This window comes from Sphaerodactylus townsendi, linkage group LG13, assembly GCF_021028975.2.
Source record: "Sphaerodactylus townsendi isolate TG3544 linkage group LG13, MPM_Stown_v2.3, whole genome shotgun sequence".
Taxonomy (NCBI): domain Eukaryota; kingdom Metazoa; phylum Chordata; class Lepidosauria; order Squamata; family Sphaerodactylidae; genus Sphaerodactylus; species Sphaerodactylus townsendi.
Window position 1 is genome coordinate 28,961,646 of NC_059437.1, and position 24,055 is coordinate 28,985,700.

A 24,055-nucleotide genomic window follows, 5' to 3' on the forward strand; every position below is an offset into this window, starting at 1 on the left:
TGCCTAAAGAGAAAGAAGTATTCCCTAGATGTCTTTGAAAAAAAAACCACCCTTTCTCTTGACACGGTTTATGGTCTTACGGCATTTTGGCAATAGCTCCATAGCCTTTCAATATATTATGATGCCAGTCAACAAACGGCACAGGAGGGAAAGTAAAACAAAACAGAAAAATATGGCCAGCATGCACAACTGATTAATCTGACTTTTTATGGCAAACAAGAACCACCCAGGGGGGCCCCCTTTGCTTTGCTAATGCTATAAATCTCAGCGAGTTCAGAGCTGCAAGTCAGACGTCTCAGTGTTTTTCCTCCAGTGACAAACAGACAATAAATTAAGTTGGGTAGTACAGATGCTCATGTCAACCATAAAACTCTGGCACCACTACTGCAGAATTCTCTATTTTACAAGCTGAAATAATTAACTGGAACACAGACTGTATCCAACATTTGGTACTGTGTGATAGCTTCTTTGAGAACTACCCTAGTGTGCCAGCATCCGTGTTTCCAGAAGCCATATCAAAGCAAGTTCACAAACACGACATAACGAGCTGATAGCTTCCCCCTGGCTTTCCAGTTGGTTGTCACAGAATCTAGTACTCAGGAATATGTACTTCTGTTTATGGAAGCTCCATTTAACTTTTGTGGCCAATGGCCAGTGCATGAATCTCTGTCATTTTAAAAAGTCACCACCACAGCTTGTGGTAATGAACTCCACAACTATTCACTTTTTTGTGTCCTGAACCTACTGCTAATCAGTTTTACTGGGTGACCCCAAGTTTTTACAGCTCTCCCCCAAAAAAGATTTTTCACTATCCTCTTTCTAAATCAAAAAGCCTTTCCTTGTAGGAATGATGCCCCAAGCCTTGTTTTGCCTATACATAATAGTACTCAGTATTGTAGATGTAACTCCAGCACACAGTCCGACAACAACATTAAGATACATGCTTTTTTATTTATAAACCATTTCCTGAATAAATTTCCAACATATGTATTTGACTTTTTCACTGCCACAAACCACAGAGCTGAAACCCACAATGAACTTTGCAATGAACTTTCCATCATGCCAAGGGACCTAGGCAAATTCAGGGAGGAATACATTCTATCCATGGTTATGAGTCATGATGGTTTAACAGAACCTTCACGATTACATATCATACAGCCCTTGAACAACAACCGCTGTGGGACCATAGGAGGTTAGGGCTATTGCCTTCATGTCCTGATTGTGGGCTTCTGGAAGACACTTGGTCAGCCAACATGGGCAGAGAGTGCTGGTTCTTTAGGGCTCTTCTCCTGATTTCTGTCTGTTCCCAGGCACACTGCCCTGAGTTTCCAACAAGCCTGAACTGCCATCCTGTTCCTTTAGCCAGTCTGAATAAACCCTTACAGAACTCTTCTCTGTTTGGGACTTCATCATCATGGATCACAGCAGGATCAGTGCAGTAGCCAAAGAAATATAGCTTAGTAAAAGGTAGAAGAAATGTTCAGAAAAGGGAATCCAATTGGAGGAACCAATGATCGAGTTCTTGACCACAACTCTTCGACCATTTCCAATGGCCCTCTGGTAGTTGAGCAAACAAAATACATTTGCTGTTTTATGGTAGCTGCCAACCCGTGAAATAATCAAACACCAACCAAGCTGGAAATGTGTACTTTTATTTTAAAAAAGAGGTTGGTATTTTTCAGAACCTGCACAACACTAAACGCTTGCACATTTGTTTAAGGTGATGGGCTACCTGCAAAGAGGATGTAGCGTATTATGTATAGTTGTACTTTTCATATGTTAAAAAGTCACATTTTAACATTAGATTTTACAGGACGGTCCTATACTGTGACAGAATAATCAAGTAATGGTATAAAAAGAGAAGTTACCAAGTCACAATAAACTTCAGATGGGAAAAAAAAATGTGTCAAGTACATTGTCATCTGTTGTTCAAACGGGAGTTGCTCTTTCAGCTTCACATTAAAAAAGAAAGACTTTGGATGCGCCATTTGTAGAAAGCAATTCAAGTTCTTCGGAACTATCTGACGTTTCTTCAGCCCTGCTCCATTTAAAGCCTGCAAACTCTGTATTTCTAACTATTTTAAAGATGTGATAGTTTATTCTCAAGACATGGTTAAAAAATATCCAGCAGCGCAAGAGATATGTTCAAGGGCACACTCTTCAATCCACTTTCACAACGCTGTAAATCTTACTAACGAACCAAAAGCAGGTGAAGAATCCAATTGTCCCTAAGGAGAGGGAGACAACATCCAAGAAAAGTTAAACAGCTCCTAAAAGACAGCACACTGTTGTGAACAAGGGGCGGGGGAGATAAATGGAAAGGCAGAGGTGGATCAGTGAACAATTTCTGGGGAACCAAGAACATGCTAGCTGTTGGGTTTTCTGGAAATAATGCTGGATGGAAGGGAGTGGGCTAAGAACACTAACCCAAGCCTACAAGGCACTTGTATTCTTACACTAGAATGCACAGACAAGATCCATTAGTAGTTAAGGCATAACTGATCCATAAGGAAGTAACATAAGTGCTTTGCAGACTAAGACCAAGATTATTCCCTCTCCCCACCCTAGTCTCACTTAGCAGAGAGCAGTTGTTCAATATGTTGTTCAAACAAGGCCCAAAGCAATCATACTTTTAATTGTTGAGAAATCTTCTTTAAGGCTTGTCTTTGTAAAATTTAACACACACCAAAGTCCCCCAGGATTTCTAGCAAAAGAGGCAGCCCGATTGAAGTTAGCCCAAGCTTGTTTGAGAACATTCAGAACTCAAGTTTATCGTGCAGCCACCCATACACACAACCTTATTTTAAAAATAAATTAAAATCTAGTAAACCAAGCTAAGAATACATCGTTAAGTTCACACAGGCAATTGTATTTTTATCCTGCCCTTCCTCCAAGAAGCTCAAGAAAGTATGCCTGTTACCTCCCACCTCCTCTCACAACAATGAGCTTCACAGCTGAGTGGCGATTTGTATCTGATTCTACACCAGATTGGGTTCAACAGATCTCAAATAATTTAGGGGTTAAAACATCCTTGTAATTCACCATTCAGAGTAACTTTTGAGCTACATTAAAGAATGTGCGACTTTAAGGGTCCCTTTTTCCCTACAAGAAGCCCCCTCTCCCAGTGTTTAGTATTCTGGACACCTCTCTCTTGATATTGTCCCTAATGTATTGATCTTTCTTCTACCACAGTTAAGCATGGATCGCTCAGCACTGTTCATTGGAATTTTCTGCTCCAGGATCAGGTGACTATAACCTTTACTCCCCAAATTCCCTTCATATATTCCAAACCTATCCTCTCAGTACTACTTATAGCTTAGGACTACATGTGTGTTTTGCTGCTTTGATTATTGTGTGCTTGTGTACCCCTATTATACTTTAATACAATTTATTACACCATTTTGCTCTCCTGTAGATTTCTTCAAAAGCTGACCTTGGTATACATAGGCAACAAAGATCTTCAGGTTGCCCAACCTTTTGCTAAGCCAAACAGTCTGCTCTCGTGAATTCCCACACTCTCCAAGGAACAGACTCCCACCATTTTGGGTAACACAGGCACTTAACCAGAGCCTCTCCTGCTTAGCTCCAGCAAGTTGGCTGCAATCTCATACCCAAGCTAACCATACTCTGAGGGATGTAAAGATCAAAATTCCAATCATCAGTACATGATCATAGACTTTATTGCATAGCCTCAGAATCAGGCTGCTCATGGACTCAGAATCAGGTTACCCCTGTCTCTTCCAACTCATAGGGCAGAGGAATCCTCTTTCTAAAGTATACTTTAGACTCAGACAGCATGTTACAATCTCTGTTGCAAAACAAGGACCATTCAAGTGGCTAGAGAGGGAAAAGAAATGGGTCTAGAGACACTATTAGAAAGCATGGAAAAAATACTTATTAGGATTCCTCAAAAAGAAGACCAGTAATGGTCTTTCAGGCTGTTTGTAAGCCACTTGACTCACTGATACCAATCTTCTCTTGCAACAATGGAGGACTGAGCAGGGAGGCAGGAAAAAGTGTGTTCTGCCAATATCACTGGTCTTGTGGATCTTTGGACTAGAGCTGGAAGTTTTGTGAATTGCACTCCATTATTTTTTGCTCCCCCCCCCCCAACTGCTTGTACTTCTAGGTTCCTATCTCCAATAATTTATCATCTAGCTGCTATTTCTACATACCTTCTAAAGAGCTAAGTAATGGAGTGAAGACCAGCCTCGTTAGAACTATGCTCCCTTCTTTAAAACCCTTTGGTCATTTAACAGTGCAAGTGATGAAAAGACATCTTTGCAGAAGAAACAGAATGAAGAAGCTTCCCCCACTTCTCCCTCCCCTTCACACTATACACCTGGCTTATTCCTCCAGTCTCCAATATTGCCACTTCTCTTTCTAGTTAAGGCTTTTTCCCACAGCCTGCTATTATCTTCTGCAGATTACCCTCTTCCTCTGGGTTTGCAGCTATCATCCTCTCAAACAGTGGGGGGACGGCAGATTTACCGCGCTTGATAGGAGATCATACGCCAGCCACAAAAGGAATTTAATTCCTTTATGGGCTTGACATCTCAAAGTCTTTCCAGTTTACGGTCAATTCTCACTCCTCCCTACTGCGTGTGGCACTCCTGCGACCTTAATTCCACCCCCCACCCCCCCACCCCCCAACTCTTGCATTTGGAATCCTCATTTCTCATTTTCTTAGTAGCCTCCTTATCTTTGCCCATTTTTTAAAGTCTGGGGCTTTAAAAAAGACTTCTATGGCTAGATGCTAAAGTCATATTTTGGGGAGTCTAAGTCAAAACTGAACTCATCCTACTCAACCTGGAGGCTTATAACATCCACTGTGTTCGGCACATTCTGAAGAGTAAACAGTAAGGCAGGCAGCAAAACACATGAACTGACCATTTCAGAAAGAGAGGCTACTATAAAATTAATGCGCAGAATAGCAAGTCCAACATTTTTGAAAGCAGTGTTAACTTCCTGAATTGTTGAAAGCTGATATTGTAAGAAACATAGCAGTCAAGTTCAAGATCTGCTGCAGTCCACACCTCCTGCAAAATTATTATATCACAACTATGATGGAAGTACTCAGGTCTTTGGTTTCAGGTCAGATTCACTTTAGTTTCAAATGTTATAGAGCATTTGTTAGCACTGGTTGCTTCTTCCGCTTTAACTGGTTAAAACAAGGAAGAGAATCAACTAAAAGGAAGGAAAAAACAGGCTAGCGGAAGAGACTCATAGGAGCATCATGAAGGGAGGCTGGCTCTTCTACACTCACTTCCACTGAGCTCCTTCAGGCAACAAGCAAACCTTTGGGCAAGCACCAGTTAAGCCTAGAAGAAGAGTTTGGATTTATGCCCCCCTCCTTTCTCTCCTATAAGGAGACTCAAAGGGGCTTACAAACTCCTTTCTCTTCTTCCCACAACAGATATCTTGTGAGAAAGGTGTGGCTGAGAGAGTGCTGAAGAACTGACTAGCCCACATCACTGTGACTAGACCAGCTGGAATGTAGGAGTAGGGAAACAAATCTGATTCCCCAGATAAGACTCCACTGCTCATGCGGAGGAGTGGAGAATCAAACCCGGTTCCCCAGATCAGAGTTCACCTGCTCTTAATTGCTGGCCACATTGGCTCTTTGAATGCCACGCTGGCTCTCCCATAAGGGTCTCCGGACAAGCCTTAACTGTCAACGCCCCCCTTCCACAAGACTCATAACCTCTAAAATCCCATGCAAGATACAGTAATAATCACCAAGACCCTTTGGGTGATACTCTCTCTCCTCTCCAACCAACCCCACAAGCAGTCTTTATAGGTGAGTAACAACAGTGCCTCATTTCTCAGCAGAAATAGGGGGGGGGATCAGCACTCTCTGCAGCTCCCCCTCCTGCCATTTCTCATGAAGTGGGCATAGGCTTCAGTTCTGGTAGCCAGTCTCCTGCTGCCTCTCATTACTGGAGTCCCCAATAGGATGGTTCTCACAAAAGCAGCAATAGATTTGGGAACATTTACACCATAAATGGAAGCATGCCATGTAAACTGTTTCACTTGTTTTCACTCCTGGTGTTCCCACCTTGTTTGTTCCTTTTAAGGCATTTTAACACAATTGATTAAAAAAAAATACAAAGTGAATAGGGGGAATCTTTCATGAGGAAACTGAAATGTAAAAGTAAACAACAGATTTGATTCACACCAGAGAGAGAAGCAAAAAACAAAAACAGATTTTCAAACTGAAATGGTGTGGTGATGAAATTCAGCAGGAGCTCTACTTCAAACAAGAAGAGGACTTTAAACAAGACACAAGTTCACAGATGCTCCTGATAAAATAATATAAACACACACGCTCTTTAATGTACACTTTGGACTCAAAACTAGCATAGCTTTAAAGAGGTCCAGCATGATCAAGAAGAAGATTCCATCAGGGCAAACCAAGATCTCCTTCAAACAAGCCAGGAGTTGGCGATCTAATGATATGGTAGTAATTGGAAGGAAACTTAATAAGCCTATTTAAGTTGTGGCAGCTTAGTGGTGCTTACTGACACTGAAACCTGTCATCAATTAGTTCAAGCAAAGAAATAATTTAAAACAGCAGTGAAAACCAGCTTGTGACTGCTTCTCTGAAACCTTAGCAAAGTGTGTTGTTTTGGGAATGCAATCTTTTGCACATCCCTCTTTATAAATACAGGCAGCAACACATACAGATATACCTGCCTCTATATCCATTACACTAGAACTTGGTCACCCAATCAAGTTGATGGGCAGTAGATTCAGGAAAATAGACAAAAGTACTTCTTCACAAAATGTGTAACTGGCCAACAGAATTAACTCACAAGGGGCAGAGACGGTTTGAAAATTGGACTAGAATAGATCAATAGCTATTAGCTATAATAGCTAAACGGAATCTCCATGCTCTACGACAGGGCAGGGGCCAGGGCTATTGCCTTCATGCTGCTCGTGGGGTCTCTGAAATAACCTGGTTAGTGGCAGTGAGAAAAGGAATGCTGGCCTTGATGGGCCCTCTGTCTAATACAGAACTTTTTTTGTTGTGTTCTGAATCTGTCAAATACACCTAATCTCAGTAGGATATCAAATTTTAAGGTATCTGAGTGCTGGATGGAATGCTTTGTAACTGGACTACCAATCAAGCCCAATTGTTTACTTAATAAAAATATCATAATTACAGAGTATCAAAGGAAACACAAAAACAGCATGAATTGAATTGTTTCAATTTGGTCAGACAACAATAAGACATGGTGTGTTGGACGACAGACTGTAGTCAAGAGTCATGGTTAATGATTATATCTCATACAAATATCAAGCAATTGCACTGACTATTGAGCCTCTAGTTGTTTTTGTCAGAACTGGTTCGTAAATTACAATGGTCTGTTTTGGTGATGAAAACTATTTTTAAAAAATTGTATGCCGATAACGTCTATTTCTAACTCAACCATGCTCTCTAGCTAATATAATAATGCAGATTAGTGTACATTTATCTAACCAATTCTAATATCTGCTGGAGATATGCTTCAAAACAGGAAGATTTTATACACATTTTGTGGACCTTTCCAGCAAGTTAACCTTTTATATGTGTGAAATCTCAGATCTTAAATTTAACTTGTTATACATCTTTCAACCTGCGTATGTTAATGTGTTATGATGGAAACAGCATGGCCTTATTCTTTGCCACTTTTGTTAATTTTTGCTATTAACTGCTCAAATTTCATCCAGATGTTAAACTGTACATCAAGGTTCTTCTCTTGAAAGTTACAGAATCTCTGAAAAGGCTGCTCTGCACAATTTGGCAGATGCAAAGTCAGAAAATTTTTCTCTTTTTATCAAGGGTACAATTCCTTTGATCACCACCACAGCCTGTGTAGGAGAAACTACCTCCAGGTCACATCATAAATGCAAGATAGCTTCTAATACTACACATAAAGCTGGAATGTTATCAGTCAGGATACTGAAATTGATGAATCAGTAGATGGACGGATAAGGGAGATATTAAAAAATGTCAGGAGAAAGAACAAAAAAATAAAAATGCAGAATTTTAGCTCAATTGAGCACACAGCACCCTTCTGTGACTGGCTGAAGATCTTGTTTTTTCATGGTGCATTATTTAAGAATGAATCGTAGTGCATGAAACAATGGTTCATCCGGCAATGTAAATATGAATCCTTAGGGAGTGTGTTTAACAAAGAGAATTGGCTGATTCCAAGGAAATCTTCACTTTTTAGAAAACCAGACCAATTAACTCTGTGGCAAACCTGTCCAATTCCTATTCCCCTTTACTGCAGAATATGTATCATTGAAGTACAAATGTCTGAAATAATTTATAACCCCAAATGCCATTTCTTACATCAATAACTGCAATATTTTACTAACCACTACTTTAGTCCCAAGTTCTCAAAGCTCTATTGGCATCATATCTGCAGAATGTAAAGGGAATAATACAGAAAATACACAGAAGCCAGACTCCAGCTAGGCAAATGTATAACAAGCAAATACCTATGGAACTCATGGACAAAATGACTGTCAAGGGGTACAGCCAAAAGAATAGCCTATGAACAGCACTGCTGAAACAGGCAGCCCATTCAAAAGGGGTGGGAGGAATCTGCTTGTGGAAGCGGTGCGCGGTCCTGCCAGCAAATTTGCCTTCCCCTGGGGCACCTACCACAGCCTTCCGTGACGCTGGTATGTGGTGCCAAATGCAACTCCAGCGTCCCAGCTGCTGGCATACCAGGGGCAAGCCAGGGGAGGACCTGACATTAGTCAGTTCCCTCCTGGCCATTCACTACGTTATGCTGGCACTCAAGAATTCAGACTTAAGTCTGTTACGTCTCAGTGGCAGGGAGGCTTTTATGCTTTTGAAGCCTCCCCATGCCCCTGGGTAGCCACTTTGGGAGTTGTGGGGTGGGGCAGCTGGCCGCCTGGCCTCGTGAATGGGGCTGTAAGCCAGTTTGGACCCAATAAGTAACTGGATGGGAAACTACTGGGAACTCCCATAAAGCAATGGGACTAGCACATAATATATATTTTAAAAGGCTTAGGGATGAATGAACTACATCGCCAACAGGCTTCCTTCTCCCTTACATGTTAAAACTGTGTGGCTGTTGCTTTCTGTACTGTCATTTTACAAATGTAGATATTGTCTGATCTGTTGTGGGGGTTTTCCTTATCACTTCTGAATAATATTTTACTTGCCATAAAACTGGCAGGCAAGATGTTGCTTGGATGCTTGAAGTTGCTTTCTTTTTCCAAGAGCTGAAACATGGCTAACTCATCAGTAATCAGACCATTTTATGATGCCTGGACTAACATTTCACCACCTTCCCTTTGATCTTTTGTTTCCTGCATCCTCTGAACGTTATGTGGTTCAGAACACACAGGATCAGCAACCATTTTGGATCTAGGTATGCTACTCCATGTCAGCGTGGAAAATGCTGACATTTAACCAGCTGCATTTCTACATTTAGTGTTGAAAAACAATACAGCTACAACCTTGGACCACTACAACAATCAAAGCCAAGATACTTGAAAGTATCTACAGAGTTCTTCACACATCCATTTAATGGAGAAATTATAATTCTAAGCATGGAACTGTTGCAAGAAAGCAAAACAGTAAGCATTCTGCAGCCTAGTGATCAACACACAGGGGTGGCTGTTTCAGAGTCTGGCATTCTAAACACATTTTATCCAGAAGATCAAGTCTCAGTGCTGAAAATGGCATTAATTCACAAGTGAAAATGATGATCCCAAATAGAGGGAGGAGGATTGCCCTGCGCTTAGACTAAAATGCAGCATTTTCTCTTCTGTCCAGGAGCAATAAGGCAAGAGGTAATAACAAACCCATCCCTGTTGAAATATACTCATTCACTTACCATATCATTACGTTGAAATTCACACTGTAAATTGCTAGGCCCAGGCAAAAAAAAAAGGTAATTATGACTGTAGACAATCCTGCCCAATCCCTGAATTGCTCCCTTGGGCTACTGGGGTGCCCCTGAAATCCCCAATCAGCAACTGAAGGAAGCAGTGGGGGGCAGCCACGTGGACACCCTCCACCCAAACACTGTCATCCCACAGAGGAAAGAGATCAGAGGAAAAGCACATGCTATCTGAGGTTCTTATTAGGCACTTTGGTGCTGGTGGAGAAGAACTTTGTTGATTTCTATTTCCTTCACCCTGTTTTCTTGCTAACAATGACACCCCTCCCCCCAAAAAAACCCTGCTTTTGCCCACCACAAAGAACTTGGTGGGATGCTTTTGGCAAGAAAATTGATGAAGAGAAAGGGGTTAAGAAAGTCTTCTCTTCAGCACCAGCCTCCCTCCTCCACTGACCGCTTCAGCAGCTGCATTTTGGGTAACTAAAACAAAAGTCCCCAAGAAGAATCACAGACCTACACACAATGTGCAGCTCTGCTCTCAGCCAGGAAAACTACTGTACTTGCATGCAAGAAGAGATGCTTCCTAATCTTACCTGTGGCCAGCCTTACCCCTACAGTCAGTCTCCCAATGTATGGGGCATGCATGGGAACTACAAAATTGGGATCACTGAGTTAGCGAGGAAAAACAAACATGCGATCCTACAGCATGTTTTCAGATCGTGGTATGGAGCATCAGAACGTACTAAACACAAGTCGGGGAGCCTCTCCCCCAAACAAAAACTTGCCAAAAAACTCAAGGAAGTGAAGTAAATACTATTTATGGTGATCAATACTAAATATATATACACATACAAGCTAATATAAAAAAACCACGGTACTTATCATGTAATCAATGCTTATCACGCTCAGTCCATTCATAAGTGCGAAAACTTTTTCTGAATGACGTGCGCAAACGGGAGTAGCTGAATGGAAGCCGATGCGAAGAGTCGCTGGTAGATGGAACTAAATCCTCACGAAAGGAAAGGAGTAGGCAAGCTTCTTCGCAGTAAATTTTCTTAGATGATCACAGCCATGGCTAAGCTGGAGTGTATTAGATCCGGTGGTACAAATTGCACCGGCCACAGCAAACTCCTCAACTAGAAATCTTCTGCGTGATCCGGGCCGCGACTTCAAGTATGTGTATTCAACGAAGCAGTATCAATTCGCTTAATAAGCACTAGATAGCAAGCCGCAACTTCTTGTGAATGTGTTCAACAACACGGCACAAGCTGCTTAATTTGCACAGATAACAAGATATCTAGTGCTTATTAAGCGAATTGATACTGCTGTGGCCGGTGCAGTTTGTACCGCCGGAACTAATACACTCCAGCTTAGCCATGGCTGTGATCATCTAAGAAAATTTACTGCGAAGCAGCTTGCCTACTTCTTTCCTTTCGTCAGGATTTAGTTCCATCTACCAGCGACTCTTCGCATCGGCTTCCATTCAGCTACTCCCGTTTGCGCACATCATTCAGAAAAAGTTTTTGCACTTATGAATGGACTGAGCGTGATAAGCATTGATTACATGATAAGTACCGTGGTTTTTTTATATTAGCTTGTATGTGTATATATATTTAGTATTGATCACCATAAATAGTATTTACTTCACTTCCTTGAGTTTTTTGGCAAGTTTTTGTTTGGGGGAGAGGCTCCCCGACTTGTGTTTAGAATTTTCGGATTCCCTTACTTGACTTTCATTTGCTATTGCATCAGAACGTACGTCAGAGCCAAGCCCTGATGTGAGAACACACAGGCATAAACTTTACCAAAACACATTTAGGCCTCAATGCCTTCTATATCAAAGAGACCAGGGCAGACATATTTGAAGTTTTTAATCCCTTTCAGCAGCTGTTAACGACAATTTCAATTATCATTTTCCATATGAAAAGGATATCTCTAATTCTAGCAATTTCCATCATGCAAGTCAAACTGAAATCAGTAGAATGGCAGTTAACCTTAGCTAAAACCCAGTCAGGCATTAGCATACTCCTTTAGTTCAAAATTAAAACTTTTTTTAAAAAACATGGGAATTTATTTGTGGCAAATTACAATGGACAGCTGGAGATTGTCTGTAAAGTTGGGACTTAAAAATGAAGGGTTTACTGGAAACATGCCAATTCCCATACTTGCTTTCTTTAAAAATGCAGGATTAAATCCTGCTTGCTTTTTGTTTCCTTTCGTTTAAAGACAAAGAAAAAGTATTTCTGCAACCCAAAGAGAACTATAAAAATGTGTATGTATGTGTGCGCGCGCGTGTGCGCGCACACACCACTTCATAGGGCCGGTCCACATAAACATGTTCATCACTTGGCTATTGCACATAGCATGCAAACATGCAAAGATTCCGCTGAAAACACTGAGCAAACTCTTGTGTTTTAAACGGGTCACAAATTGTAACCTCAGATACCACCATACTGAGGGAAAACTGAAGAAGAAGAAGAAGAAGAAGAAGAAGAAGAAGAAGAAGAAGAAGAAGAAGAAGAAGAAGAAGAAGAAGAAGAAGAAGAAGAAGAAGAAGAGGAGGAGGAGGAGGAGGAGGAGGAGGAGGAGGAGGAGGAGGAGGAGGAGTTTGGATTTATATTTCCCCTTTCTCTCCTATAGGAGACTCAAGGGGGCTTACAATCTCCTTGCCCTTCCCCCCCCTCACAACAAACACCCTGTGAGGTGGGTGGGGCTGAGAGAGCTCCGAGAAGCTGTGACTAACCCAAAGTCACCCAGCTGGCATGTGTGGGAGTGCACAGACTAATCTGAATTCCCCAGATAAGCCTTCACAACTCAAGCGGCAGAGCGGGGAATCAAACCCGGTTCTTCCAGATCAGAGTGCACTGGTAAAAGAAATTGGAAAAGGAAGAACCATAGTTAGTGGCAAATATGCAGAAAGACCCAGGTTTATCCTCTGCCATCTCTAGTCAAAAGACCTCAGGGTAAGAGGGCTGGGAAACAGACTTGCCTAGGAATGCCAGTCAAATTGCAGAATGACATGGACCTGAGGTTTGAATTAGCAAACAGTCCCTCTTCACGTCTTCATGTAAAACGAAGGCTTCCAACCTGATTTGCTCAACTGCTTGGGACTCACCGGTGAAAAGGAAGAAAATCAGAACCATGATCATGGTATATCCAAAATATAAAATAGTGCTGGCAGCTCCTGTGATCTGAAGTTTTGAGAAGAAATAATGAACTGCATAGATGAAGAGATAAACGGCTGTGAAGCTGCTGGTTAAGAATGACCTCCACCACCAGTGATAATCCTGCAAAGAAAACCGAGAGACTCTTTAAGAGGCAAAATTATCCTTTACTCAGTTACCTGATGTATGTTCTGCTCATCCTGGGTGAGGATTAGCAATGTGTCTACATGTGCAGAATTCCGTATCCTAAGAATTTCTGCTAGTCATTAAGGAAAGAAAAGAGTGGACTGGTTGCGGGTTCAAGATACAGCATAACTAGTAACCTCTAGTGACACAATGTCATGAACACCACTTTCTTTCATTAAGGAATAGCAGAAATCCTCAGGATACCAAAACCCGCACGCATATTCTGTATCTCAACAATGCAGTTAGTTGAGAGACCTAGACAACCATCAACACTAAGCCATTTTCATAATGGCATTCATGTTGGAAACTCAGAAACAAAGATGGCAAATAAAACCAAGAGCCCACCCTTTGCTTTTTTTAATGTTCCAGCTGGTATGCAGACACAATTGTATCTTGATTGTACAAAGAAAGGTTGATTTGGCTCTGAAACAGCAGCAGTCTGTTTCACTGGCAATGGCAAATAGAAAAATCTCAGCTTCTCTTCACCCTTTAGCATCTTGGTCTTCTGCCAACATGCAGAAGTGCTCCCATCCCCCCTGCCCAACAGCTGGCCACCACCGAGCTGCTTATTACATAGAAAGGACTGCCTTTTCAAGCATAGCATCGCCCGTTTTCTATCAGAGGAGTGAACTTCTGAACAGCTGGAAGAAATGGCACCACAAATCTTCCCAATATGGCTCAGTGCTGGAGGACTGGTAACTTGAAGATGTGGTTCAGCTCTTTTAAAGCCACCAGCTGGCTGATCCATCCAGCACCACACTGGCCTTGGCAATGAAAGGAGACATCTGCTTACCTCCGCACATAGATGAAAATAGCACAGCAAGACCGTGGCCTCTGAGCAGGTGATCAGGAGAATGATGAACACCAAGAACAAGAAGCCAAACATGTAGTACATTTGATGGGACCTAGAAAGAGAGGACACGCTTCGTTGATATGCATTTCAGTCTCTCCCATCCCACCCAAGTATCCAGAATCATCACTATGAAGACTTAAACGAAGATTATGGCTCATTCCGCACATGCAGAATAATGCACTTTCAAACTGCTTTCAATGCTCTTTGAAGCTGTGCAGAATGGCAAAATCCACTTGTAAACAGTTGTGAAAGTGGTTTGAAAACGCATTATTTTGCATGTGCGGAAGGGGGCTATGAGTGATGGGATAACATGAATTACTATCAATTTATTTGTATGGCACTTTATGGAGTTTGAGAAAATAGGTCCCTGACCCGAAAATTCAACACAAAAACTAAACAAAACAAAGGGAGTGAGATGGAGGCAAAAACAGTGGGAGGAACATGTGCTTAGTCTGGTTACACATACTTCAGTTGAATGGAAAGATGAGTTTTGAGGAGGGATATGAAAGCAGCAAGTTTTGGTTCACTATCTGACTAAATGTCATCATTCAAGATATATTTAGTGCCATAACAATTAAGGTGTGATTCTGCAAATCCACAACCATTGATTCTCATTTTTGCTAATGTGGTTTATCCTATGCTGTCCTTCAACCTATGTGCACATCATGCCTACCTTTGCAACAGACTTTTGATTAATTCTCCAGCTCAGCTGCAACACACACCAGCTGTGATCAGATCATTCTTTTTTTTTTTTAGAACTAGTCTAGCACAGTAGTTACGGAAATGGACCATGAATCAGGAGGCCCTCTGTTGCAAGTTCACCTTGTTCATGAACCGCTTTGGGGCTTTTCAGTTTAGGGGGAAAACCCTTAAGAGTATGAATAGTGTAGACAGAGACAAAACTTTTTCTCTTTTAACAATATTACAGCTCAGGGGCAGCCAATGAAGTTGGGTTGGTGTAAGATCCAGCATTGAAAAAAGGAAAGTACTTCTTCATACAACATGCCTTGAGTCCACGTAAGAAAGGCAGACTATAAATAAAGTAAATAAAAATTTTAAACATTAACTTGTAGAATGTAGTGTCATGAAATACAGTGATGGCCATTTGTTCAGACCAGTTTAGAAGGGAAACAGACATATTCAAGGGAGGATGACTTCTTCATTTGCTACGCAAGCTATCACCTCTCAGCCTCTCCAAAACCTAGGGTTGTCCACTCTCCCACTATGGCAGCAACCCCCTGACCTCACCTCACTCAGTAAGATGGTGGTGAGGAAAACAGATACACACAAAACAGAATCACACAACATTTGCCTTCACTGCGATGTCATTTCCAGGCTGAACCCGGAAGTGACGATATGCTGCTCTAGAATTCAGCAGCAACAATTTGGTTTTACCCCACAGTTTCCTCCAAATCCTATTGCAACGTGACATCTTTCTTCCACCGCCCAAAGCTCCTAAAGCACAGACCTGGCAACCTTAGCACCATCACACATCTGCAATGTGGCAGAGAAGAATTCTGGACAGCTTTGTTGGAGGGATGATTAAGTGAATATGTATGAAGCACAGCAAGCACTTAGCAAAGTGTTATACAAACTGTAGCTCTATAGTGCATGCTGTTGTCTTGATGCTATATCCTTGGCCTACTATCTGAAAGGGAGAGTTTTTCCAAAATCCTAATAGCTGAGAGCAACCTTCCCTCCTGAATTAAACTGGAGGCAAACTTCACTCACACACTCCAAAAGGTATGCTTTCAGTAGCAAAAAAGTAGCAGCCACCTACTGAAAGAGCAGCAGCCCATTTCTTGTTATTCTACAGGCATTACAGTTCTAACAGTTCCTCTTGACTATAAGGGGACCAAGACAGAGCAGAGACTCTCACAGACATGTAACATGAAATTTTGTTATGAGTCTACATAGGTTGACTGCATGAGATCTTGCTCCCAAAAGAGACTGTCTTTTCATTTCTGTCACATTTATTTGTGAGTGGGACAGATGATGGCTTTGTGGTAGTGCAGACCCGTGCATGCAAGAAGTCACAGGTTCAATCCCTGGCATTTCCCTAGATAGCAAGTAGCAGATGTTGTAAAAGAACACTGTCAGCCAGAGACTCTGTAAAACCACTGCCAATCAGAGCAAACTATCCTGGGTTAGACTGATCAGTGGTCTGATAAGATAGTAAAGGGGAGGATCTCTGATTTAACAGCACAGCATGTAATTTGCATGCAAAATATCCCAGGTGTAATCACAGGCATCTCCAATAGCACATGCAGGGAAAGACTTTTCTCCACCTGAAGCCCTGGAGACCTGCTGCCAGTAGACAATACTGAGCTAGATGGACAAATTATTTGACTCTGTATGAAGCAGCTTCATGTGTTCAGCTTTTGGTACAAAAATGCAGATAGGTAGGTAAAAAAAGGAGTTATCCAACCCCAGCACAAATATGTAACAGACTCAAGCCCACAGCACTTGAATCATGCAGAGATACAACAGGCAGCCACCACTGATCAAGTGTGTCCTGGGACATTCGCTGGGAATTAATTTCAGAACATAAAGGTTTCTTACTCACCAAATGCTGTTCAGAATGAAAAAGAGCTGGATAAAGATACATCCAAAGGGCAAGATGCCACCCATGATGATACCCGGAAGAGGTTTCGTGAAAAAGGACTGCTCTGGGATTTGTCGAGGAATCTGGTTTGTACGCACGGGATGTTCAATTGGCTACGGAGAGACACTGACAAATCAACAGGACAAATACCCACAAACCAATAAAGCAGTAAGATGAGGTACCACGAAAGCAATAACCTCCAGTACGCAAAAATAGATTATTTTCATGTTTGGGAATATTATTTCTGCATTGTTAGTACATTTGCATGTATTGATTATGCATTGTTACATCCCACTCTTATACCAGTACTGGCACCCAAGGTAGCTTACATTGACATAACCTCCCACTGCCCCCAGCAAAGTACAATAAAAGAGCCTGAGTGGCTCTTCTTTACAGCATTGCCAAAGGTCCGGCAGGCAGGAGGTATAAAGTTGACAGACGTCTTCAACCCATTCCTTAGATGGTTCTGATGGTTCTCATTACAGGCTGCAGCAAGCTTGGTGGCTATCCAGGAGTAAGTGTGATTTACACTTAGGCTCATTCCGCACATGCAGAATAATGCACTTTCAAACTGCTTTCAGTGCTCTTTGAAGCTGTGCGGAACAGCAAAATCCACTTGCAAACAGTTGTGAAAGTGGTTTGAAAATGCATTATTTTGCGTGTGCGGAAGGGGCCATAGACAAGAAAAATCAAACAAATATATCATTGTATTTCTAACCTACCTTCTCCTTGAATCCAAAGTATGCACCAACAAAAGTTAATGGGACGGATATTCCAAACCACATGGCCAGGATAGCAACTAGTGTGCCAAATGGGATAGCAGCTGACGACCCTTTCACCCAAAGGATAAGATTCATGATGAAGAAATCAGCAAAAACAACTCTGAGGGGGAAATTTAAATAAAAAAAACATGAAAGCACTCCGGAGCAGCTATGGCTTTAACTTGTACCTCTGTAATTACTTTGCTGTGACCGATCGGCTCTCACGTGCAGCCCGAGAACTTTTAGACCCAGAAGAAGGTATCGGCATCAGCTTTCCTTGCAGGTCAGTTTAATACTGATCATCTGTCGATACACACCTGATTTGTTTGACTTACCTACACATTTTTAATCTTGCCCTTCCTTGAAAGAGGGCAGAGTGGCACAAACCATTTTTCCTCCACCATTTTATCTTCACAAAAGCCTTGTAAAGTAGGTGAGGCTGAGAGAGACTGGCTGACCGAGGCTCACTGCTTTGTAATTTAATGGGCTTGGAACCCGGGTCTAGCCATTATACCACATTGACCCTATACTTCTACGGAAGGTACAACTCAAATAATAAGCAACCTGCTTATTATTCTTCAAGATTCTGGAGTAATGTTAAAATTCCCCATTGTCAAAGGTTTTAGATCACAAACTATACCAACATTTTCAGTTCTATGAACACAAGGTTGCCACAGGCTGGGTCTAACAGAAGACACAAACATAAGACGCAAAGACAAGCAAAGGCTCAGGGTGTTGGTTTTTCCAGGAAATCCACAGACTAGATTGCCAGTGTTTTAAAAGCTGCCTCCGAATCAATGTGCACTCACACAGGCCCGCCACAGGAAGATGCACATTCCCCTCAAGCATCATCTCAGCACACCCCACTGATTATAAAGAAACAATAATTCTGCTGCTGCAGAATATCGCCTGGCAACTGAAAACACTGCCCCCTTCTGAAACCAGCTATGTGCAGCTGACGCACCTTCTGTTCATTGGACGGCAATGCCACACTCAGCAAACTGGGGGGACTCATTACGTAAGTACTCTTAAGAGCCAAATGGGCAATGCTGACAAAAGCAGCTCCATCCTATGCAATACTGGATTGAAAGAAAACACACCCAAGATCTTAGCCAAAAATATTTTATGAATCCCATTCAGAGCACAAATGCTCTCCAACATCCTTGCAAGATGGACACTGTAAACTATAATAACTGTGAATGAAAGCACTTTGTTTGATTTTAAAGCTCTGTCCAAGAAAGCAATCAAATTCCTGACTCCTCCAAAAAAATAAAATAAAACTACTTGTCTTCAGATCCTCAAAATCAATCCACAGTACGTAATTGCCTTGGGCTGTTTATGGCATTATGCAAATGTGCTGAACTAGCATAGAATAATCAAGACATCTGTTCTTATTTTGTGCTCCCTCCCTGCCCCCGTTCCCTGGGCAATCATTCTACTTCTATGAGGTGGAATTTATACACTGGAATTGAAGCTATCAGCTTGGCTTTTTGCACTCTACCAAGATAGTATCTAGATGGCAGCAGAAAACACAGAGAAGGTCTGGTTGGGGCTGAACAATTTGAGCCAAAAATGAGTTGGGGGGAGAGGAACACAAAATTGGAGCCTATCCCCTCCCCCTAAAAGGCCACACACACACAAAGTTTATCCAAGGTCCAGTTTTAAACATGATGCTGAAAATGTGGAAGAATTTACTGGTAGTAACTTTGCACTTGCATAGTGCTATTTAAAGTGAGATGCTATCGGAGCAAAACAGCTACCTGTCCCACACAGAGTTAGTGGCAGATGACATGTGGCCATTTTGCATGAGGGCCCAGTTTAAAGAAGACACTCTGTCAGTGCAGACTGCCACAATTGAGTTCTTTTACCTAACCAGCATTGCACATCAAGCAAGCCAGGTGCTCGGGAGCAGCAGCAGGTCATTGCTTTCACATCCTGCATGTGAGCTCCCAACGGCATCTGGTGGGTCACTGCAAGTAGCAGAGTGCTGGACTAGATGGACTCTGGTCTGATCCAGCTGGCTCTTTCTTATGTTCTTAAGCCTAAGTATACTAAAGTACATCACTGTTCATTGATTCTTTTTGTTTTTAATTTTGAAATATTGAAACAATTTTGAAGTAGTTAGAATACTTCTACCAAGTTCAAAACAGTCCAAACAGCCCTCAACAGCCCTCGGTGGGCGTTAATAATGCTTGTACCCACCAGCAACACATGTTTGTTACCCCACAAGAAGACAGAATGGAACAACAGCGGGAAACTGTTTTAACCAGTTTGCTCACAGAAAACTGTGATTTAATGTTGAACTGCAGCAAATGCAAGCCACAGTTTTCAAGCCAAGCCGTGGTGTCATGCTCTGATTTGCAACCGATACCTAACCACATTTAAGTGCAACGTTTAGCTAAGATTACAGAAAATAACCATGTGAAATTTTTACTTGTGCCACAAGTCAACTACCAGCCCCTATTCTCTACAGCCTTTGCAGCGGCTGCTCTGGTCACTTATCTTTTCCCTTCTGGCAAGAAGAAGAAAGGAAGAAGCTATTCCCTCTGCTTCAGAAAGACCTCCTCCTTCACTGAGTTTCAGCAACTTGTGCCAGTCAAAAGGTGGGGAAGAAAGGATAAAAGAATGGAAGAGGACTGCACAGTAAGAACATAAGAACATAAGAACTAGCCTGCTGGATCAGACCAGAGTCCATCTAGTCCAGCATTCTGCTACTCGCTACAGAGTCCATCTAGTCCAGCATTCTGCTACTCGCTACTCGCAGTGGCCCACCAGGTGCCTTTGGGAGCTCACATGCAGGATGTGAAAGCAATGGCCTTTGGCTGCTGCTGCTCCTGAGCACCTGGTCTGCTAAGGCATTTACAATCTGAGATCAAGGATGATCAAGATTGGTATCCATAGATCGACTTCTCCATAAATCTGTCCAAGCCCTTTTTAAGCCCTTTTAAAGGAATAGTCCTGTGCAGACTTATCCACATGGGGGAGTGAGCCACTGCAGTGAACTACTGAAATGGGGCTTAAATCCAAACTGAACAAACCATGAAGAACACATTTATGCTCATGCTGCTTCTATTCATTTCAACAGGAATTATGCAGGTGCTGCTGAATTAAACAGGTGCTACTAAGGTACTGGTGGGCTCGAATCTAGGGATCAGGAAGAATTTCCTGGTAGATGCACCCCAAGTCATTACCTTCTAAAGAATGACTGTGTAAGACTTCCCAAAGTACAGCTTGTAAACAGAGCAGAATGTTTATATCTAATGAAAAAGAACAGCAATAAATGTAGTCACATACATGGCACTACAGTTCACAGCTAAGTGTACTCATACATAAATAGGATGTGTGCATGCATAACTAGATTAAACCATCCCTACAATTCTGGCTGACTGTTATAAGTTGGCAATAGAAGCATATGTGCACATTAGACAAATTTCAAGGACAATAATGTGGAAAATTGCTGCGGCGATCATTAAGAGAGAGAGGGAGAAGAGAATACTAACCCAGGGCACAACAGAGCAGTCAACAACACATTCGTCTTCCATTTTTCACCTTTGAATGCTGAGGAATAAGGAAAAGAACATTCAACGCACATGTATAGTAAGTAGAAGATTAAAGGTAGGTTTGATAACATTACTGCAAACCAGCATAAAAGTGACAACAAGTTTGCCTGTGAGCTAGCCAGGCATTATGAACTACACAAATTCACTATGAGGACTTGCACTTATATTGCAGAAGCTAATTCCTGATAGCATTTCATCAGCAAATACATACAAGGATTTGGTTCAGATTAGGACCACTGTGAAGAAGGAGGAGGAATTTCTGCTCGCTGTTTTTGGAGGCGGAAACAGCCCAAGACTATTGGGGGGGGGGGGGATATTTGTTCCACTGGAAGCCGGAATGTGTGCTGAGAGCTTGTATGTACTGGTTCCCCACAGAGAAAATAAATGCTCCCACTTGTGGCACCTGAGCTATTTCAGACACCAAAAACAGCACAGGGGAGAAAGCAAGTTTATCTTTCTCTGGGCAATCATGATGCAAACTGGGCCTACCACATATTTACTCATCAGCTACCACTTGGAATAGTAGATACACTATAGCTGCAAACACCCTGAGGTGGACTCACGCAGTCTGTAACATTTAATTAGGTTCTGAATCTAATCTATTCAAGAGAATCCAAAATAGAATTAAACCCCAGCAAACAGACATGAGTTACATTCTTCTGCCAAAATTCAAGTGGGGCTAGTATCCTGTTCACAATCCTTTAACGTCATCTGACAAATGTATTTAGGCCCTCCGTGCAACCCACACTCCCAATGTTTCATTACAAGCTGTTTTTAAAAACATTTAAGTTTCAAAGCAATTTCCAAAGGGTCATGGGGGCAGATTAAGCACTGCGATGCAGAAAAGGAGGAGCAAAGACATTGTTATGGACATCACATCTCTACATCACAGACTCTTATCTTTCCTGCCCTCCTTATAACCCTGGCAAACCCTTTGCATTCTACAAAGCAGAAGAGGACTAAGAAACACAATGAGAGCCGAGTAGGAATTTGAACCACTACCTCATGTCATCTACAGGTCTCTGTTTAATATCCGCTAGTCCTCTTACAAAGTAAAATTGAGTTTCTGATGACATTAGTTTGATAAATCTGCAGCTGATTCAAGGTCAGTGAAAAATAGCTACTTATCAAAAATTCAGAATTTAGGATTTTCAAGTTGGAAGTCACTAGGTCTGCACCAAAAATTGTTGCATGGATGTTATGGGGAAACATGTATGTTATGATTGGTAGATCCCAAGACAACCATTACACATATTACAATCCACAAAGCCAAACACTGTGTAACCTGAAAAACTGACTGACGTGATTGCAAAATTGTGGGATTAATATGCATAAGGAATAGCTTCTGTTTACTTCCTATTCACTGAATGAAGACCTCTGAAAAAAAGCCATCCATCCTTTATAGCAAATAACACTTTATAGCAAATAACACTGTGTGTTTGATCTTCCGCAATGGAGAAATCTAATATCTTGCCAAGACAGACGGACAGGCCCAGGACTATGAGGACATTTCTGTCTGCATTTTCAACACACATGTAGCTCTCCATATGAACATGACCCTTGCAGTTCCAACCAGCAGGGTGCCTTCTATTATGAGGGTTTGCACTTACTTTTGTACATGCGAGCAGAAACGTAACCTGCAGGAGTCCCCAACAAAACCCAGAGCACAACAGCACAGGTCATCAAAGCGCCTCTGTTAGCAGGCGAAAGACATCCAAGGCAGGCAAAGACTAAAACCGTGAAAACAAAGTACAAGATTTTGAAGACTACATTTGCCAACACACTGTTGTACTCTTTTCAATTCAGACCTGTCCATGCCTCCCCCCACCCCGCTCTGTTATTTCTCCTGTACCAAACTGCGGCATATAAACTTCTCAGGGTTGGAGGCCCCTTGCACAACACACATTTGACAGTGGGCTTCGTTGGTTTCCTGAATGCTGCTGTAGCAGACAGTGCAGCATAGCAGCAACAACAATTTCTTTGTGGCCAGCTTTCCTGCATTGTCCTTTCCCCAGATGAAGTTGTCATTCCCCACCACCATCAAACATCTTTTTAACAAATGTGATTGTTATAAAAATTATGCAGGTATAACAATATATCAATCTGCTGATCAGGTTCTCTGAATTCCCAGCTTTCATTTTTAAGACAGCAATTCTCTAGCCCCTTCCATTGTGGAACACCGCAGAGACGTAGCTCCAAGGGGACGGAGAGGGGGGACGCACCAGGCACATGCCTTGTGGGGGTGTGGCAAGGGGTGTTCTGGGGCATGGGGGGGCATTCCGGGGGTGTGGCGGGGGCGTTCTGGGGTGGGGGCGGAGGACGCACCAGTGCACCGGGCATTTTTCCCCCTTGCTACGCCTCTGGAACACCATGATACTGTGAGGAAGTGCAGAGCATCCACTTCCGAATAGCACTCAACCCAGGAGAAACAACTCCTATGTAAATGACCAACATTATACACAAACACACCCAACAGCTACAACAACATGAATTCAGATATACATCCAGAGAAGCATTTTCACTCCTACGAAGGAAGCCCACGGGAGTTCCAGAGCACATTCAAGGGTTCATACATGGCTAGGCCTGTTGTTGCCCTGTCTCAACTGTGTGTGTGTGTCCCATAACATAGACACACACATCCCTACAGCTGCTCACAGCAGATGACACTGGTAAGCCAATCTTTCATGGAAACTGGTCTGCCAACACTCATCTTCTCATTGAGCAAACCTTGACAAATATTCAAGGAATCCTTGATTTTCAAGGACATAGTTTGAAAAGAACAATTTCAGAAACACACACGCTCCCAACTATTCTTGAAGCGCTTCAGTTCTGTTCTATATAACTGTAGGGAGGAAAGCCTACAATGGGGATAAATTACCCCCTCCTTCCTGAATTTTTGCACTTGCTGTTGCCACAGACCCACCCCCAGTGATGTCCACATGCTGCTGCTGGTCTCAAATGAGTCTTCAGCCTCAGTTATCACATTTCTTTTAAGGAAAACCAGCAAGTCAACTGAAAAGAGTCTGTATCAGCATGCACTGCTAGGGGAGAAGGAAC

At 42.2% G+C, this 24,055-nt stretch overlaps 1 protein-coding gene across 1 annotated transcript in view; it reads right to left on the bottom strand.

Moving 5' to 3' along the window:
- Positions 1–931: 931 nt before the first annotated feature.
- The window catches only part of LOC125442755 (transmembrane 9 superfamily member 2-like), a 46,812-nt gene continuing 23,688 nt past the window's right edge, over positions 932–24,055 (bottom strand). Inside the window, exons 11-17 of the mRNA XM_048514405.1 lie at positions 22,609–22,728; positions 20,939–20,996; positions 17,400–17,559; positions 16,639–16,790; positions 14,013–14,124; positions 12,985–13,156; positions 932–2,228 (exon numbers count right to left, since the gene is read on the bottom strand). Of these exons, the coding sequence (XP_048370362.1) occupies positions 2,161–2,228; positions 12,985–13,156; positions 14,013–14,124; positions 16,639–16,790; positions 17,400–17,559; positions 20,939–20,996; positions 22,609–22,728 (842 nt within the window). The 3' untranslated portion in view covers positions 932–2,160. The remainder of the gene's footprint in view (positions 2,229–12,984; positions 13,157–14,012; positions 14,125–16,638; positions 16,791–17,399; positions 17,560–20,938; positions 20,997–22,608; positions 22,729–24,055) is intronic.